General features: G+C 41.8%; 1 protein-coding gene across 1 annotated transcript; it reads right to left on the bottom strand.

The window, feature by feature from the left end:
- On the bottom strand, positions 1-20,499 carry pnpla7a (patatin-like phospholipase domain containing 7a). Its single transcript, XM_079289070.1, has 36 exons — positions 20,412-20,499; positions 19,737-19,794; positions 19,568-19,642; positions 18,823-18,910; positions 18,567-18,649; positions 18,058-18,158; positions 17,156-17,296; positions 16,899-17,058; positions 16,154-16,234; positions 15,590-15,718; positions 15,354-15,434; positions 14,777-14,906; positions 14,605-14,676; positions 14,389-14,465; positions 14,099-14,254; positions 13,882-13,959; positions 13,385-13,590; positions 12,760-12,891; positions 12,473-12,596; positions 10,862-10,975; positions 10,682-10,748; positions 10,453-10,590; positions 10,282-10,345; positions 9,895-10,063; positions 8,105-8,287; positions 7,771-7,889; positions 7,481-7,637; positions 6,320-6,436; positions 6,114-6,183; positions 5,776-5,892; positions 5,465-5,613; positions 5,177-5,329; positions 4,967-5,086; positions 3,981-4,065; positions 3,145-3,260; positions 1-2,191 (listed from the first exon to the last, which is right to left on the bottom strand). Exons 1-36 carry the CDS (start codon positions 20,420-20,422, stop codon positions 2,063-2,065), a joined length of 4,050 nt encoding a protein of 1,349 aa, XP_079145196.1. The 5' UTR covers positions 20,423-20,499; the 3' UTR covers positions 1-2,062.
- Between the last annotated feature and the right edge of the window lie 389 nt (positions 20,500-20,888).

Raw genomic sequence — 20,888 nt, 5'->3', positions numbered from 1 at the left:
CAGAATAAAACAAAGTTTATTAGCAACAATTAATTATCAAAAAAGTTATCAAATAACAAGTATAGACAAGATGTCATACAGTACAGGCTTAGTGGTCAACATTCATCACTCAGGGCACGAGTGTTTTTTCCCGTACGGGTCATCTAAGGCTTTGCAACATTAACTTTATGGCACAGTTCCACACACTACATCAGCATTTAATAAAGTAGCGAAGCATTCATTCTGCCAGACATCAATTCATTGTGCTTGGTTTTTGGAAACCACCCAAAAGTACAACAAAACACCAGTGCAAACACCATTACCGTACATCATCAGTCAGCAAACCTCTGCTTTGCTCTCACATTCTGTCTCCAGACTCCATTTAACCAACGCCATATGGGATCCCCATATTGTGTCTCGCAGGGTCTCTCTAGCGTCTACACGTGTAAGACTGTAGCACCAGTATTAGCTGAGATCACAGCTTCATATGGTGAGGCTCACAGGGGGCTAGATCAAGCGGGAAGAAAATTAAATCCAAAATTTGCATCGATATCCTTGTGATTAGAGCGCGACGGATAAATCGGCCGGCTGATATCAACTTGTCGCAGCTATATTTGTATTTCAACACGCGTTGGCCGTTGAGTAACAAGGAATTGCAGTACATTCCCCAATACATCATTTGTCAGCCAGACAACACAGAAACATGATGAAACACAATGAAATTGAAAAACAAGTGTAATTTGATCATAATTCTTTCAGAAACAATATAATGGAATCCTCAAACATGTTTGTTATGCAGTCTTACTAGGGCTCTGGTAATTAAGGAATTAGGGCTGAAACAATTAATAAAACAGAAAAATACTAACCGATTACCAATTAATTCATTAATAAGCCATTTGTTTCCAGTTTCTCAGATGTGAGGCTTTGTTGCCTGGAATTACTTTGAGTAAACTAAATATCTTTGGGTATTTTGTGCAGTTGGTTAGACAAAAACAATTTAAAGAGATCACCTTGGACTCTAAGACATTTTGATACATTTTTCACGATCACACTAATCAATAATGAAAGTAATCCTTAGTTGCAGCCCTAGTTGTGACTAAGGTGAACTCTATAAAATCGGTAAAGTGACATACAGAGAGGCATGTTCAACGAGGCTATAGAACGATTTGTTCGTGTATTTTTGCATTGCGTTGCATTGTCGGAGTGATTGTCCAGCTGGTGTGGCTTGTGCTTAAAATCATCTAGGGCTTCGTTTGTATACATTCTTGGCTTAAATATGAAAATAAGTCGTTTTTCACTTTTTTTGAATATATTAAATATGCATCTGATGATCTTAATGGCAGTTTCATACAATGCAAATCACAGAAAAATAAAATAAACATGTACAAGCCAAATAACGCGTGTTACGACATGTTCCTGTGACGAACTGTCCTGCTGCTGCTGCTGCTGCAAAAAAAGCCCCTGTACATAAACTGTAGTGACGCTTCAGGGGGAGGGGAGGGGGGGGGGGGGTCTCGCTTGCCAGCTGAGCAGGTAACCAGTGCTTTGAAGTGGATTGCAATCATAACTTCCCTCCATGTCCCGGCACACTGGGCGTGACAAAGCTGTGCTGGCAGCCATGGCCACACTGAGGCTGCTTGTTTTTAAATTAGTCTCGTTCGATCACAACAGACTGCTTGGACAAAACAATAAAGGATAGCTTGATTTTTTTCAAGTCTATTGTAACATAATGTAATACTTGCATGCCACTTCATTAGGTACAATCTAATGAAATCCAATACAACTGTTCTTTCATAAAGTGGACTTTTATAATGACAATATTTGTTTTCTTTATAAACACAATTTAATTCACACATTTCCAACAATGTCACCAAAAGAACCGGAGCTTTGTAAAGAGACTGTATGGCAGAGCTGCTGCATTGGACGGGGTTAGACTGTACAGGTGTACCTGTTGAAGTGGCCACCGAGCGCGTTTGTCTTACTTTCCTCTAGTGGCATCTAGTCAGGTAGATCGTTTTTGAGGTGGGGGGCAGGAAGATTAAATTGCGATGACCTGATTGGGCAAAGTTCATGAGACTGGTCTTCACTTAATGGACTGTTTGGGGAGGACTTCCTGGTTTGATGGACTGTCAGAGACGGTGGGAGTCTGGGGATGGCTGCTGGAGAGTGAGGTAATGCGGTGACGACGTCTCCCTTCCAGCAGCTCTTCGTCCTGAGAATCAGAAGTAAAGTCATGCATCAGTGAAGATATGAAGAGCTTGAATTTCATTTCATTAATATTTTACACATTTCATCAAATTCTCAAGAACGAGTGATTAGAAATCCATAATAGATTCCACTGACTGGGTCACTATTATACAACATGGCTACTCTGATACATGGGCCTTGTCCAATGCATCAGCTTAATATTGGTAACGGCATTTGGTTACCTTTGCTTTTTTAAATAAAGTATCATCGGCCTCATTGCTTGAAATTTGTTACATATTCTTTGTGGAGAGTAGAAATAATTAACCTAACTTGAACCTTTGACCATCTCAAATTTGAATCTGTTAATCTTCCCTGATTGTAGAGGTAACACTCTAAACTGTCCAGTTAAAGGCAGCTCTCTAGACCCTTCTTTACTGGCACGGGCCAGACACCTCCAGTTTGGTCTAACCAATTATAATGCCTTATCATTAGGTCTACTCCACCACTGACTACAGCTGTGTTGTCCGTTTAGCAGAGATGCATCTCGTCTGGACTGGAATACTCAATCATTTCTTTTTTTTGTCCGATTTAAAAAAACGTTATTCAAGGCTTAACTGAGTCTAGGCCTAATCTTCTGAGTTTCAACTCAGTCTTTATATTAAGTGGCCTTCCAATTTATTACAGGATATGTTTTATATTATTATTGATCACATTTTGAAGCACGAATTGGCCTGGCAACAGAAGAACCTTTATTCTCCTTTACAATGACCAACAGAACATTTTTGACTTTCCCAAAGTCTAGATTTAACAAAAGGTTTTTGTATCAAAATCATAGTAAAAATGAGTCTTGTAGAAAAAAAAAGAAAGAAAAGTATATGCTAAAATGAATTAGACGTGACTAAAACGCAATAGCTGTAAAGCGCTGGAGTTAACAAGAGAAACCCCATAGTGTCGACCCTTAAAAGCAGTGGTTCACACCGTGTCAGCAGTCTCCTCCCCTTCAGTGTGCTCTCCGTAGCGATTGTATGCCTCCATGTCAGACAGAGCGCTCTCCAGCGCCTCCTCTTCATAGTCGGTGTGGTAGTCCGACTCCTCTGATGAAGGGAAGGAGCGGAAAACGGGAAGCAAAGCGCACATTGTGGGTAAATAAGTTGGAATACGTGGTGTGCAGAAGAGGCGACAATGGCGGAGGGTGCGCAGGTGAATAGTTCAGAAAAGCAAGCATTTGAAATAGAGTTGGAAGTCAAACAGGGCAGCGTCGGGAAAAAAACCAAAACATCATGGTACAGTGTCATAAAAAGGTATACTATGACTTTGTCATACTAAATTATGTCGGAAAAAAGTGTGTATGTACACACTGGCGGGAAGTACACACGACACACATAAGCCCTTTATAATGCCTCCGCTGTGACGTTGCTCCATTCTCTGTTTGTCACCATGCTTCTGCCAACTTAAACATTTTATTTATCATCTGAATTTAGCGATATTGGTTCAGACGAAGCCCTGCTGTCCTGGATCCAGCCTTTGTTAATATTCAGAATCTCAGGTAGATGTAGCGGGAGGAGGGCGTTTGGTGCTGCTTATAGGATCAGAGTGCAGTAGACCCGTTCGCTGCAAGCTTGTCATGCCTTTACAAGCTACAAGACTCTGTTTAATAAGAATCAATGAATCTAAAAACAAAAAGGAGGGAGCACAGGAAAGGCAGACGTGCAGGGGAAACGGTAACAACAAGCGTTATCCCAGACACTGTGTGCACACATTTAAAAAAGTATTATCATGGGTGTGTGTGTGGCTGAGTGTGAGAGTAGTTTTACCATCCACCAGAGCAGGTTTCACGGGCTCGATGCGGGACACAATTTCTGCCAGGTCAGTAAAGGAAGCATTGGGACATGACACCACCTGAAAGACAAACGCATTTATATACATTAAAGTCATACTAAAATAGACTGAGCCAACAAACAGTCAGTCATGCACTGGGTCTCGTTCAATCTGTTGGTAAAAGATAACAGAAATGGCAAATGTAATGATTACATTTTTGCAAGTCGTCTTATTTATACAAGTCAGTTTTCAGCAAGAGTTTCAAAGCTGCATCCATGACTTTAGCTCCATCCCTAACTTCACAATTAAACCTCAAGCAAGAAACTAACAAATGAACCGGACTATTGCCAAAACATCTCAACATCAACCCAGCTTTTTTTTTGGTCTTTATCCTCCTTATGTTGTTCAGGTTGGGGGTAAATATCTCATCAGTCCTAGTTAAGTTGGTCCTTTGTCTTGCTTTGCCATTGCTGTGGGACAAATCTGTTGTACAGGAAATCTGTTCCCCCTGCAGTTTTAATGTTATTACTTTAACAGCAGCGTAGCACGAGGCCTAACATGAGCCCGTTGACGACAGAACACAGCTGAAAATGGCAATATATTGTAGGAATGAGAAAAACACGACAGAAAATATAGTATACCCGTGGTGATGATTATACACATAGATGGACTGCAAATGAGAATACAGATAGGATGTGAATGCTTGCTTTATATTTTCACAGATAACTGCAGAACAGTTACTGAGATAATGTGTTCATGACCCAATCAGTTTGATTGCATTCGAGACAAACTATTTCATTCCAACCTGGTTGTTACATGTTTTTAAATAGCTTTGATTAAACCATGAATTCAAGATATTTTAGTGAGAAATGTCTCCTGTGAGTTACATTCTGTAGCTGCTCTGCATTGCACTGAGCCCAACGGCTCTCTCATCATATGTTCTACAGCATTCCGTCATGTTTTTCCCTCCCTCCATCCTTACATTGTTCTTGCTTCGGGTGTTGTGGAACTCCTCCTGGTGTCGGTCTTTCAACATTTTGTCCACCACTCCACTGCGAATCCACACGTCAAACACAGTCTTTCCGTGCTGGTATCCCACCTCCTACATTACACCAAACGCTCACATTACTTTTTCATCCTGCAAAATTGTGAGAAAAGTACACCGGAATACCTTTTTACGACTCAAACTTACAGCAATCTCATCAAACTTGCCGAACTCCAGTGTTCGGTATCGGTCGATCGGCGGTCTGATGTACTCGCAGTAGTCGCTGCTCTTCACAGACTCCAGCTGCCGAACGCAACACACGTAGGCCAGACGAGTCTGGATCTCAGCCATGCCCAACACCTAAGACCACAAGTGTAGAAATGAACATTTGCACCACTAGAAACCACCAACAAAAACATCCTCATTATTCATAGGACACAAACTTAACCTTGCGCAGTCGGTCGTCTGCATCTTTATTTTTAATCAATCCATTACCTTTACTTTCTCGGCGAGGGGGTTGAAGCGTTTCCATAGCAGCCACCAGCCTGAGAGCGAGTCGCCGTAGTTAGTGAGGTTGGTTTCATCCCGGCTGCCCACGTCAATAGCTATCACCACTTTGGCCCCCATGGAGCGTGCCACGTCAGCTGGGAGAAGGAGGAAACGGAAACAATGGCGGGACAGGAGAAAGAGAGACAGAAATCAATCCTACACGAGTGTTAAAATAGCAACGACATGGTCAAGGCTGTGAGAGGAACAATGCCAAGGGAGGTATGAAGTGAAACTGAAAAAGACTGAGCGTAACACACCGGGCAGGTTGTTGATGTAGCCTCCGTCCATCAGCAGGTGTCCATCTTTGGGGTCGCAGAGAGGAGGCAGATACCCAGACAGAGACATGCTGGCACGAACATACCGCCACAGAGAACCTCAAACAGCAAGAAAGGGCAACTCTTTCAAGTTGTATGCCTATTTAGCACCGTGTAGTGCTTTAATTGAAAGCAACCAACCTGAACTGACACTAATTAAAGGGTCAGTTCACCAACGAGGGCAGAAATCTCACAGGCAGATAAAACGGAGTGTAGCGACTACCGTGACCAGACAATACTCAGTTTTGTCATTTGGCACTTTAAAGAAACACTGTACTTACCATCAGTGTGTACTCTCATGGCAGAGGAAGTGATGTCAGTCGTAATATTGAAATACGGGATCCGAAGGTCCTGCATATCCAAACAGATAAATTGAATAAGTTCACATGATGCATTTGCTCATCCTGCACCATCTCCATCTTAAATCAGCCGACACTGATTCACTGTCATCTCTGTGTCTTCTTCTGTAGTTCTTTTGGGAACTCACCTCAATCTGTTTGCTCTTGAAGACATTGCTAATGCCGGAGTTGAAGGCAGCACCGGAGAACATGGAGGTGATCGGGTACGTCAAATCAAGAACCTTCTTAAACATGGACGTCATTTCCTGCAGGAAAGAAGGAGAAAACAAAAAAGGTAAAATGGCTTCTAGTCGCCACACAACAAGAAGTTTTCTTCATTACAAATGAATCCCTGAAAAATAAAGTTTAATTTGATCTCTAAAAAAAATCTTCTGGATTGTGATTCATTTTGTGTCTGTAGTGCATTAGAAGGTTCTTCTTAGTAATCATGCTTTTCTTCGTAAAACGATAAAGGCGCCAACATTTCAACGGAGACAACTGTCCTGTTCTGACTTTGCTAAGGACAAACTTTTTTTATTACAACAGTGGTTATTTTAGTTTGATACTAAGAAGCAGCCAGCTGCGTCTCGAGAGATGATTCAGAACCAAGGACAGAGCCAGAGGAGGAGGGGCCGGACACACTGTGGGACTGATGCCACATGTTCAGCCTGCAGACTGAGCAGGTGTCTCGAATCAGCCGGCATAGATGGTCACTGGGTCCATGAGCTAAATGTGCAAACCATTCAGGGCTGTGTGTGCAACACCAATCCATTACTTTTAATGGTTAATCGGCACAGTGTGGTTCATTTTATCAAAAGGTAAAACGGAGGTCTAAACTGCATTTAAAAAAAAAAATGCTTTTAGAAACAGTCACCTTCACAAGGACACAAGCAGAGAATTGAAATGACTGGAACAATATTCATCTACAAACAGGAGGAGTCGCTGTTGAACTCGGCTTCTTTTCCACAAAACAGAATATGTCGACTAAACAATCCCACTAAAATCATGTATTTGTCACAATTACTTGGCTTAATTCAAGATGTAATTACAAATAGGTCGTCTCTCCAAGCTCTGCAGTCAGCAGATGCTCAAAGTTCATGTTCAAGACATTTCAACAGGGGAAACAGTCACCTCGACAGTATCCTGTCTAATAAATACCAGGATGAAAGGACACTTGGATTGGTCTTTCGATGATGATAAGTGGGATCAAATTTGAACCGCCTACTTGATATAAAACCAATCACAATATCAACAGCTTTTAACATTTGGGTTTATTACAAGAGCAGTGTCAATGCTGCACTGGCTCTCACCATCGCCCAGTCTTTGGCCCTCATCCTCATGCGGCTGTGGCTCCGGTCCTCGGCGTACAGTGCCCCCATCAGGGCACCGATAGACGTGCCACCAATAAGGTCCACTGGGATGCCGGCCTCGCAGAGAGCTCGCATTATCCCCACCTGGGAACAGCCCCTGAATAGGAGGGTTGAGAGAGACACATAGAAAGACAGAGAAATCTGATCAAAAAGACACAGATATACTGAGCCAGCAGAGAGAACGCTTTATAATTACAATCTGAGGCTCTGACAATTATAAAATCCATTACCTGGCCCCTCCTCCTCCCAGAATGAGAGCAATAGCATTGCCCGTAAGGACTCGAGCCAAGCGTGAGAAGTCTGAGTGACGGTCGGCTGGCTTCTCAAACACACGTTGATACAGCTCCAACTGAAAAACAGGCAAGGAGAGAGGAAGGAGGGAGCTGGTGAGAGGATGGAGAATAACTCAATGGATAAGTAAATATGATGACGTTGAATAGGAAGGAAAAGATCATGAGAAAGAACTAAATCAGAGGTTAAGGTGAAAAAAGCAGCCAGAATGGGACAAACTAATGGGTTTTGATCTGCAGATGAGAAATGAGAGGAAAAACAACTACATCCTACCAGTTTGGGCCGGCGCCTCCTAGAGAAGACCCTTCGGGGACAAGACAGGTGGAGGTGTCTGGAGATCCAGCTTCGCATGTTGAGCCAGTCCACAGTTCCTTTGGGCGGGGGGCCGTCTTCTTTGTGCAGAAGCACCAGCTGCTTCTGGGCACGCACTGCACTTCCTTCCAACATACGCTCCAGCTAGAGGGAAGACGGCAAGCGCAGATGTTTGAGAACATTTTATTCACATCACTTACTTCAGAGGGGCTCCTGCGTAGCGCTTGAACAGAATTTTGAATGCTAGCCCAGAAATAAACTGCAAACTCGTGACTTTAAGTGAGCACAATATCAGCACGCGTACAGGTACGCAATTGCAATTTCATATTTATGTTGGGGAGAAATGTCAGGTGTGTTTTAAGGATCAATTTCAGTAAGTCTCTTATTTTTAAACATACTATATGTGAGGAGCTAGGCTTTCATTTTGGGTGGACGGCAGGAAGGGCAGAACAAAATGAGACTATTTGAGAGGTTTATTTTTTATGTATTGAATTCACATTTTTTTAAGTGCAATGTCCCAGCTGAGGCCATTTTTTAACATCTTAAAGAAATGCTAAATAGTCTCAGAGGACGGTCAGATCGCTTACTCATTCAACAGGCCCACTGCTAAAGATTTAGTGTATGCGCAAGGTGAGAGGATGCGTGTGTGTGTGTGTGTCCTGAAAGATAAAACCCAGAGCTATGACTCATTCTGAGTAAATATTGATTTCTCTTTCCATTTCTCCCACCATCTCCTGTTGAACAGGGACACATTCCTTACTTTTCTCTGTGCCCTTTTTTTAATCTTGGAAGGCAATTTCCACCCCTTAATTACTGTCGCTGGATGGCACTTCCTTCCTCTTTCACAACATCCATCCACCCTTTGCTCATTTCGCCAATGTGACCAATGGTCAGATACAATCCTTTGAAAGCCGGTGAGACTACCAAGTTGCTTAACCCCTGGATATAAGCATAGATCAAGCGCACAATGATCAGCACTCACCCAAATATCAAATCAGAAAGAGAAATCCTGACAAACGCGAGAGAATGTATAGTCTGCTGTAACACAGATCATTAACCCGTCAATGTTTTTAATTCACCTCCAGCGTCATATTTTCAGTTCAAGATGACAAAACCCATCTAGTTTAGTCTGTTTAAGAGTAATTAAAGCATAAGTCTAGTGTTGATTTTAAAGCCAACAAATGCATGAAAAGACCAAAACCAACAATGAACTGATCCGACAAGCAATTCTTGTCTGTGTATCCCCAAGCCTGATGATGCTTCTGTGTCATAGACCTCCACTGTGTTACTAAAACACTTACACTGAACATGGGTATTGTAGTTTATTCAGTCAATCCCTCCCACACACACACACACACACACACACACACACACACACACACACACACACACACACACACAGTGCTGCTGCAGTAAATACTTACTAGTTCACAAAATCCGCCACTGAAAATAGTCTAGGTGTCAAAAAGAAACTATTATTGGATCTGTTCTAAACAGTTGGGAACTGTAGTTTTTACCAATGTTAAAGTAAATTAAATGGAAAAAATGATATCTTTGAGTTTTGTACTATTGATTGGACACAAAAAAGCCATCTGAAGAGGTCGCCTTGGACTTTTGAACCTTGTGACGGCCATTTTCACTATTTCTTTACAACAATCTAATGATCAACCTAGTGTTAAGCAACCCTACACCCATCAAACAAAAACTAAATTCCTGCTTTTGCCACCGATTCTCCTCCCCAAACACCTCACCTCCCCAACGACAGGGTCCTGCTCTCCTAGTCCCACAATAATGATGCAGTCAGCCTGACGAATGCACCGCTGTGTCCACGGGGTCAGCGTGTAGTCCGTCTGGTAAAGAACGATGCGATGGAGGTCTTCTTGTTGGCCCAGCCAGCTGGACAGACGATACTCATGGACACTGAAGAGGATAGGAGTCCATTAATGACAGGTACTGCTGCCTAGCTGGCAGCACACAGTAGATCCATTTTGTGCCAATAAGGCATACTTAAACTGAATTTAATGAGGTAGTCAAGTACATCTAAAAAAAAATAATGAAATAGGCCAATAAGTAGTAGGATGAGTATTTGGGGGTGCTGAACAGAACGCAATATTCAACATTCAAATTTTCAGTCATACCTGTCTAGTGCTGCAGCTCCCAGTCGCTGTTTGATTACATCACTGGTCAGCAGAAGAGTGGGACCTGTATGTGAACAATCACAGCAGTTACAGTCAATGAGTCTGGTCAGTCCATAAGTGGTCCACCACTTTGAGGGTAACATACTGACCCCCCCTCCCTGTATTTCTTACCTATTGCTATGAGTGCATGCTGCAGCTCCAGGGTGAAGGCCGTGAGAGGCACGTCTTCGGATACAGGCAGGACGGTCACAGTGGAGAGGTTGGAGGCCTGGTTCCCTGCATCCCACTTACTGCCCGTAAAACTGCGAGCTGGGGACATACATACATACATACATACTAGTAAACCTGCCCTTCGTCAGTGAGTTGAGAGTAACACAAGTGCACATGTAGCTCCACTAACCTGTCAGAGGACCATTGACCTGCTGGAGGATCTTCTGTCCCAGTAAGTGGATCAACCTGGTGACAACCTGAAAAGCACATTTTTATCATCAGACTGTCAGCTGCATTTTCCTCACCATGTATTTAGCAATGCTTAAACAAAAAAAAAAAAAAATATTTTAACAATTGAGGTACACTCTACCTGTGGGAACTTTCTCTTGATGGAGCTGAGAGCGCCTTCTGGTAACTTGGCCAGCTCAGAGTCTCGTACAGCGTGCACTGTGGTGGCTCTGTTCTGATGGGTCAGGGTCTCCACCTGCACAGACACATCACACGGTTTACTCCGTCAGAACTCAAAAAGCTCCATCGTGAGTAGAAATGAACCTTGATCATTTCATGACATATTGTACTACAAAACAAACACTTTGCAAAATACACTGCGTGTATGTAACTTAAGTTTTTTTAAATCCGTTTTAAGTTTGTATGTTAGTCGATGTTCGTTTCACGAGTTTCAGAGTAAAAATAAAGAAAAAGAGCTATAAATAAGATCTCTCCATCTCATCCAGAGCTGACGTCAACACAGCAGTGCTAAATACGTCTGAGTGTTAGCCATCTTCAGAACAACCTCATTCCCACCGTCGCAGGAGCTGCGAACAGCATCCCTCCTCCAGGTAACAGCAACCGCAGCCTCCATCAACCTCCATCAACCCAGGTATTATTAGAAGCAGCGTGGCAGAGAGCAGCCACACCAGCCAATCGGAAAGTGGGTGGACAAGTGTAACAAAGTGACTTTGCTTTACGTAGTTTATCAAAATGAAAAAACACAAACAGTCCTGGGGTCTCATTTACACACCAGCGTGTAGGATCAACACTAAATGGTTTTTTTGCTTGTGGATGAAGGGATCCCTGAACACACAAGAGTATCTATCGCGCAGCACAACACATCACCGCAGTATTTATACGTTTACAGGAATCAGACAAAATTATTGCGACAATCAGTATTATCCCCCACTGGACACCATTTAAAAAGAGAAGAGTTTGATAGGTGAACTCAAGTTGATTTACTTACTTAAGTTTTTATTTCCTAATTTACACAATCCTTATGTGCAGGTGGTGACGGTTTGCCATGTGAGGTGACTGGAGGAGGCAGTGCGTGAGCTCAGATACTCTCATCGGATAGCAGTTTACAGTGTCTGTGTACAGTATGCTGCATCTGTCCCTATAAACCATGAATAAATAAAGTTGTGTTCACTGCAGCTATTTTACTCAAACACTTTATGAAAATTAAGATAGATTTGGTGATATATGCACAGTGTTAGAAGATTATTGAAAACTACTGCAAACTCTAGTTTAAACGTGTTTGAAGCCCCTAAGAATAGCCATATTGTATATTTCATGATGTATGCTGAATAAATGAATAGTACTGTATGTAAAGTATAACGTACAGTACGGTATGGATAATAAAGATTCAGTATTTTCTTGTTTAAAATCCATTTCAGCTGGCTTGCAGCTAGTGTTCAGTCACTTTTTCTCCCTAAATATTCATGAGATGTACTTGGTTGAGTTTATATTTATTGGCAGTGAGATTAGTCCAACGCTGGTGTTTTTGAGGAACATACGGACAGTGAATATGTTACGAGAGGATTAACTACCGTTAATGACAAACAGTTTTCCTGATGCATATTTAAAATCTGCATGTTTGTAGTCATTACTATTTATGAAGATACTAAAGTGAAAAACAGATATTTTTAGTTTTACAACTACGGTACTAGCCACCATCTCTCTTCCCCCCCCTCACTATCATAGTCCTTACCAATCCAATCAGGTCGCCGCGTCCGTACTCTCCTATGAGCTCCTTCTTTCCATCTTCCTTCATGATTACAGAGCGCAGTCGACCACTCAGCACTATGAAAGTACTGTCCGATTTCTCCCCTTGCCTGAAAAATATACACACAACTTCAAATTCTATGCAAATATTCAAACATGCATGCGAACCAAAACAGTCACTTTTGGAATTGATCTAAAATGTATCGACATCTCTCACATGAACGTGTATCAATGTCCATTTGTCCAAGAGGTACAAGGTTAAGAGCGGAGTACCTGTAGACCGCCCGGCCAGCTTCCACAGCCATCCAGTCGAGAGCAAAGTCTATCTGTCGGACAAAGGGTGACATCCTTCTCACAACCGCGTGAGCAACGTTCAGCACAACATTTGGCTCCACGCGCATTATCCTGAGGAGTAAACAAAAACAGACCATAGTCATTGCTTTTGTAAACATTTTACTTGGGTGTAAGTAAGTTTCTTTTTAAGTCTACACTGCACTACAAAGCTTAAACACATATTTTTGGTCAAAAGTCTGGAATCAGAATCTTTGATGTCTTATCTTACCTTTAAAATATTAATAGAAATGTGACATTACCTTCATATCACATATTTGAATGCATTTTATTCCAGATAAATTCATTGAACTAGCTTTTTATTAAAATTAACAAGAAAGCTGAAGTAGAAAACAAACACATTTTGCCCAACCACACTCCAGTTTATCTAAATGTTTAGGTTTTAGATATAGTCCGATTATCAGAATAAAAATTATAGTTTCACTATTCATACAATGTTATACACTCAAACTTCACTATCTATAGTTACTGCTCTCTGCAAGACTACATATGTTGAGAACACATTTCAGTGTGGATGGGTGTGTGCAGATGTGGCCGTGTGACTCACTCATAGAAGTGGGTTTTTGAAATGGAGAGGAAGCTGCAGTCTCGCTGGGCTCGAACAGTGAATATGAGGGGCTCTCCGGTCAGGACAGCAAGGTGACCGACAAGCTCTCCGGGGTGCGTCACAAACAGACGCGTCTCTTCTTCGCGGTCAATCATCCGCTGGTAGACATGGAGGAGGCCAGAGACGACGAACTGGATGCTCACCTCCTAAAGCACCACGAGGAGAGAAGAGCACAAATCTGACAGTCTGTTCATCAGAAGGACGTGTGCAGCTGAATGGACCAGACTAAAGAGAAAAGATTAAAAACATGTTTAATTCATTTGTGTGGCTCAGATCACAGTTTCACACATTGAAAGAAACAAGGATCTGAAAATGCATCTACACCCCCCATTGGTAAAACAGAGACGAGGGTAAAAATGGAAAAACCCTTAAATTAAATGAATCTTAGGTGTCAGAAAGAAAGATATAACTGCTTTTTAAGTTGTTGTTCTTCTGACCTGGTCTCCCTGACGAGCCACCACAGAACCAGCTTTGACTTGATGGAGGGTCACCCTGCCATCAAGTAGACTGGGGTCCTGCAACAGAAAACAAAGTTTGACCCAAAAATATCAGATTGGACAATATGCATGCAACATTAGTAGCAGCTGTACTCTGACAAAATATGTAACCCTTCAAATATATATCCCAGTTCATTCTCTGTGGTCAACCTCTCACCTGCAGCTGGATGATTCCCAGCAGGTCCTTCTTAGCAGCCTGGAGGATTGTGCAACTCTTACTGAGGTTGATGGCGTCAGAGAGCCCCCCACTGTCTGTGTAGTGAAACACTTCAGAGGGTGTGGGCTGCATTGTCACTGTCTTCTTCAGACTGGACTACAAAGACAGACATAAGAGTGATGAACAAGACAGCAGCAGCATGAGATGCAGTGGCTGCTGGGATATGGTTTTAAAATCCACAGTCAAACTGTGATTCAATGTAAAGAGGAGACATGGCGGGAGAGTCTTACTTTGGGAGCGACGGGACTGGGTGGAGCCTCATCTATGGTGACTCGAGCTCGTTCACAAGCCATGTTCAGGTCATTACCTGCAACTCAGGACAGAGGAGGACGGTTATGATTTTAGGTATGTTGGCATCTGTGTGCGTGTCCTTCCTTTCAGACTGCAGGAAATGAGTGCAGACGTATGCCATTTGGTGACCGCTTATGTCCAAGTTAATGACCCACCTGTGCAGTCGGTGGGCATCGAGGTGGCTCGCAGCTTCCTGTAGCTGTTTGAAGGACTGTCCTTTACACCATCTGCTTATTGTACAGTGCCAGCACAGGATCAGTCTCAATACAACATAAAGCACCTTTTTCAAATGTGTGTTGAGTGTACGTTTCGAATGGTTTGTGTGACCTGTCTCTGTGGAGCTCTCCGTGGCCCCAGTGGGCAACTCGTCCTGGAAGTACAACCGACGAGTCGTCTTCACAGACGTCGCATCTCCCATCACACCGTTTACGTTGGACAAGGGCACCGCCCGACTCTCCTGTCAACAAAACAACGAACAACAGTCCACATTTCAGTTAGTCAGGACTACAGTAACATCTTCAATAACCATGAAAGGGAAAACACCACATTATAATGATACATAAAAAAAATACATTAAACCCTTTTTAAAAACTTCAGGGATTGCCAAAAATGATTTAAGTAGTATTTTGGTTTCATCATCATAAAGTCTGAGGCAAGCCAGGTTTATATGTTACTTGCCTCCCTGTTTTCTGTGGAGGGGTTGAAATCATTGGTTCTCATTTTCACTGGGCTTTATGAAGGCCCACGTTTTGATACTATGCTTAATGTTGTGTGAAATTAACTTGCATGCGTCACAGTGTGTGTATGTGCCCGCCAGTGCTTGTTCAAGTACAAATTCATACACATTGGTGTTTAGGAATTCAATGTGAGCCTCTCTGTGTGTACTAATTAATTTCCCTCCTACCGGATTGAAGAGCTCAGTTGTTAGGCCCAGATAGTCATGCAACGCCAAGAAGGTGACTCTTTGGAGGCGCACCATGATTATCTGTAAAACACACACAAAATCAAACACAGAGGTAAACAGAGCAGAACATAGAACACATCAGATTGTAATTACATTCAAAATTGTATCATGTTTTATTGTATCACAGGAAAAACAAACACCACACACTGAATATTTATTGTTAAACAATCAGTTACCTGAATGACGCGAACAAGAGTCTCTGGATATTTCTTAAACACAGACTTAAAGGCTGATGCAGGTAACCGCAAGATGGTTGCGCGAGTTGCAGCCCGTGCACATACAGTCTTGTATACAGCTGGATAACCCTGGAAAAGGCAGCACACAACAGTAAGAAAAGACAAAGGGGGGCAGTCACTAGAGCCTCATATACATATTTGATTGCAGTGTTGATAGCCACCAAATTAGAACGACCATCATAAAAACCATGAAAAGATGAAAGTTTGAGTAAAGATGTTTCATCTGAATGGAGGAACAAAACGGAGGACGACAACATAGGAAACAGAAACAAAACAGAACATGCCACTAGAGAAAATACCTAAATAAAGTACTTGACACAGGAATATAAGGTGTAGTGGATTAAACTAATTCAGTTGAACAGGAAGTACACAAAGAATTTCCTGTAAACGAGATAAGGATGAGTGGGAAATATGAACAGTGAAGAGGCGACAGAGAACCGAGACACAAATAAATCAGAGGGTGAAAGAAGACAGAAGCAGAGACGTTAGTCTGAAGGAGCTCACAGTGATGATGTCCAGAATACTGAGCAAGCTGTGGACGCTGTCTCCTGGGAGCACGTCCTTCACCACTGGTTCAGTACCATCCTAGAAAAAAATAAAACATACAAGCAGTGACTCACAATGACAAACTTTACTGGGAAGCCACATTTATATTGCCCCTTTCAAACAAATCTGCAGGATTCCAGTGAGATTGGAAGGAGGACCAATAAAAACGACCCACAGTGGGGTGAGATTAAACTATGGAAGGGGGTGCCCCGCCTGACTTGTACATATTGACAGAAGCAAGTAGCAGCAGAAAAAGACATTTAAATACAAACAAAAAGGTGTGGCGGGCTATACTTGTACTTCTTAACTGCATCTAGGTAAATGTTGCATTACTGCCCTCTGGTGTTCATATCGTCTCATGGGTATCGTGAGGGTGGGGAGGAAATTGAAAGAGTCATAACTAAAGTGTAAAGTGCACCCTTGCTTTATACTTCATTAAGACAACATGTCACATGTGTTAATGATCAGAGGCACCATGGTGGATGACCTGTCCCCGTTTTAGCATTATGTATAAAAAAAAAAGAAAAACAGCACGGGATTCAAGAGCTGTGCAGATAAAACTTTTGTATATTAAAAATGGAATAAACATCTGTTGTTCATATGATAGATTTGCAAGGGTACAAAAAAAAAAAAAACACTACAAAACAAAATTAAGTTTTTCTGGAAAGAACACTGCCGAAAACGTAACATGATATCCACATACGTTCTCGTGGATGTAGAGCTCGAGCCGTCCATCCTGAACCACGAAAATGCTGTCGTCATCGTCTCCTGGCCTGAAAAGACTTTCACCCTCCTGCAGTTCGATAAACACCATGTGGCGACACAGCTCGAGGAAAACGGGCTTATCGAAATGGCCCAAGACTCTACAAGTTGCAGAACACACACACACACACATTATGAAAACTGACGGGAGAATGGGAGAGGCTGAAAATCTGTAGGAAAAGTTGTATGTTCTTCAACCTGACATTCTTCAGCATATAGAGGACCTCGGAGGGCATGTTTGAGCTCTGCACATCGAACTCTGTTAGGTCGGCCTCCAGCAGAGAGGGAGGAGGTTCCTTAGGCTGCAGGGTGGGAGGATCTTTACGGATCCTCAGGATTCTGATGACAGGTACAACAACAAAAATACTTAACCTGATCAAGCTGGTATGAAATGGCAATGCTAGCAAAGTAAAATAGCCAGCATTTAGCCGGTGGTTTACTCGCATACAGTTATACCCCCAGTTATTGTTTTGACCCACAGCTTCCAATTCATCATTATCCAAGTCTCACAACAACGCCCACATTTGAAACACTTGCTCCTAGCTAGAGTTGAATCACAAGCCTTAAACCTTCACCAGTAAAACAAGCTAGAAGATATGTCCACATTAGCAACTGACCCAAACATGTTAACAAATGTAACATGATTCAACAGTTCAAAACACGTTGGGAAGAAAACAATGTTATGGAATATCATCCAACCTGCACGTATTACCGTGTGCAGTGACTCGAGGTGTGCTCACAGCGTTTACCAAACATAACAAAAAATACTCTCGTTCATAAACTACCGTCTGAACGTTCTTGTGATCCTGAACATAGCTCAGCTCTTTCAGATGGAAATGTTATCCGTTTCGGGAAGCTCTGAGTTCATTCTCAGCTAAAGGAAAATAGGAGGATATCTAAATAATTTTCCAGGACTAGAGTTACTTTTTCTCTCATTTTCCATGTGTTTTCAATGAGTGGAAAATTGGTCAGGTGTTTTTCAGGATTTCCAGGACGCGTCGGAACCCTGGAATTCCATTAATGAGTTGACTAAACAAGGCTAAAACATGTTTCAAGGTTTCACACACACACAAAATTTAAAATATATAAATGGAGCATACTTGCGAGCTATGCTGAGAACTTTGGTTCTTTTGCGTACGCGCTGCGGTTGCTTCGTTACTGAGGGAGAGTTGGGAGGAGGAGTCGATGACAGCGTCTGGACCTTAGAAAGACAAACACAGAAACATGTTTTTATATTTATATGACACAAGTGGAGACCTAATAAATAAGTCTAGAGTGCTTGAACAAATGTAGGGAGCCAATATTGAGGACCTGGATTAATTACTAAGCTAAATGCATATGGAATTTTCTGTTTCATTGGATCAGAGTGCATTATAAATGATAAGATACTGGAGCTTTAGCAATTATATTGCCAGTGGAGTAAGTTTCATGCAACAAGATAGGAACACTCAAAGGAGAACATTTAGTTCCATGTGGGGAAATGTAGAAATAAGAAATTCACACAGAATTATTTATGCCGTGAATACCTATTTACATGATTTATAACACTGAGATGAGGCTACCCCACATAAATATTAGTGTCCGAGAGACAAATGGAAATAGAGAAAACCTTTCGCATCATCTTTCTTCCATAGAAGAGCAGTTTTTCTCGTTTTCGGAAGCGATACTGAGGTACACCAGGCTGTTTTCCACCTTAAAATCAAAAACACAGATAAATCCATGTTAAGACCACATTCTGTAGAAAACTGTCAAGAAAATGTGGACTTTTCTGATGAGCTTTATCATTAAAAGCAGACAAACATTTCTAAATATGGATGATTGCATTAGAAGAAGTATGAAGTTCAGGAGGCGGTTGGATGACTCACGAGCAAGCTTCAATCTCCTGTAGAGGAAAAGCACCACAATCCCAATCAGGGAGACGGCGACTACAGCTCCAATCAGCACACCTGTGAGCTAGAAGACAGATAAGAGGATTGAAACAACAGTACAGACACATGAGACGGTATTGTAGTGTCCCACAGAATAAGATGTTCCATCTGCTGGTTTAGTAACAGTAGCTGTCAATGTACAAAGCAGGTTTTGAATCTGTAGTGCATTCACACTGGAAAAGAGACTAAATAAAGTATAGCATGTATACCAAAACAGACTAATTGAGTGTACTATTTATGCAAACTTTTGTCCCACAATGGAATTCCAAAAAAGAAACAGGAGGAGCTGCTAACTGATGGAAGAAATAGTAGATAGTGGTGAAACAACACTGACAATAACCTTCCATTGTCATGGTTTGTTAGAACAAATCAGTATAGTATTAAGCTGGAACTAACAGTATACTATTAAAAAGTATGTTTGTATTGTATACTGAAAACAAACACTATGTCATGATAAATACACACATGCTTTATGCAGGAAGTGTTGCCAGATTTGACTGAATAATTTGGAATATTTAAAAGTTGGTGGAAACATTACAAAAAAACAATCCAGATGATCACAACCCACCCAAAACTATTATCAAGTGCCAAATTAAATAAAAAGCATCCCAATCTGGCAGCACTGTGTGCTCTACTTGCTTGTTTAACGCTTATGCTGTCACAGTGAATGGTTATTTCATACCATGGTGGTCTGCATCCTCTCCTCCACAAACTGTTGCAGTCGTGCACTGAGTTCATTTTTGCTGTTCACTAGCAGCTAAAACACAAGATTAGCACATTTTTTTAAATCCCCCAAAACGGTGATTATTGCTCAAAGGTTATGCCAGTTTAAAATAAATTGTGGTGCTTACTGCACTCGCCCTCGCCAATCTGCAGAATTCTCCATCATCCTCTTGTTGGTAGGTCATCCTGTAGTCAGAAACAGGTTTAAAGCAAAGTAACGTTAGGTTTTCACATACAAGGGATTTGCCTTGATGTTTGGTGCAGAACAATAACAATAGTAGAGAAAATAAAAGCAACTAAGTTAATGAAATAGGGAAGAAGCATTGATAAAATAAACCAAACAAATATAGGGTGACATTTGGGTGTGATCGCACATACAATCACGGTGTGAGGAGGTTATCTTTCATGGAAAGATCACAAATTGTTCAAGAGGGAAAAAGGGGAAAGTGTGACACTAAAGCGGAACACGGATGTAAGAAACAGCAGTATGTTCCCCGCCAGTGCACGCTCATCATTTGGCTTCGTATCTTCATTTAAATGACTTCATGACATTATCAGGAAGCTACATGACGGGCTAGTACGGTTAGCCTGGGACAATTGAATTAACGGCTGTTGTTGATTTGGAGTGATTGCAGTCTCAGCTATTGTTTCCATCCTAGCTGTAGCTTGACGTTAGCTAAACAACACTAGCTAGCAGCTGGCTGAGGTAACCCGTCTTGCCAGTGGTTATAAACAACCAAAGTCAACCTCACAGCTAAGCATCATGAAATCATCAGTGGACAGACATCACTAGACTTAGTTACCTTTCGAGCATTTCCGGCGTGCTGCGTTAAGCTGGTAACATTGCCGAACAGACGATGGAGCAAAGTTAGCAGGCAGCTCAAAGTTTTCTGTATGCTGGATGTCACTTGATTAGCCCCGCCCACTTTATATAGTTCCACCAATGGCGTGTTTGATCTCGGCTGTTGTCTTGATGTCGTGTAATGCTCTTGTCCAATCAGTAACGGGCCAGGCACTAGAGGTCTTCTGTCACACTGTATACAAACAATTTCAACAAAAGGAGTAAGGATTGTATTAAATCAAATGGTGGAAAGTAGTTAAGTACATTTACTCAACTACTTTTCTTAAGTACAATCCTGAGGTGTTGTACTTTACTTGAGTTTTTCCATTATATGCTACTTTACTTTATACTTATTTTCTACTACATTTAAGGGGCAAATATAGTGTTTTTTTATCCCACTACAATTATTTAGCAGCTGTAGCTGTTACTTTGTAGATTA

This window comes from Melanostigma gelatinosum, assembly GCF_949748355.1.
Source record: "Melanostigma gelatinosum genome assembly, chromosome: 18".
In the NCBI taxonomy this organism is placed as follows: domain Eukaryota; kingdom Metazoa; phylum Chordata; class Actinopteri; order Perciformes; family Zoarcidae; genus Melanostigma; species Melanostigma gelatinosum.
Note: the sequence above shows the minus strand (reverse complement) of the source record. Positions and strands in the feature narration are given on the sequence as shown.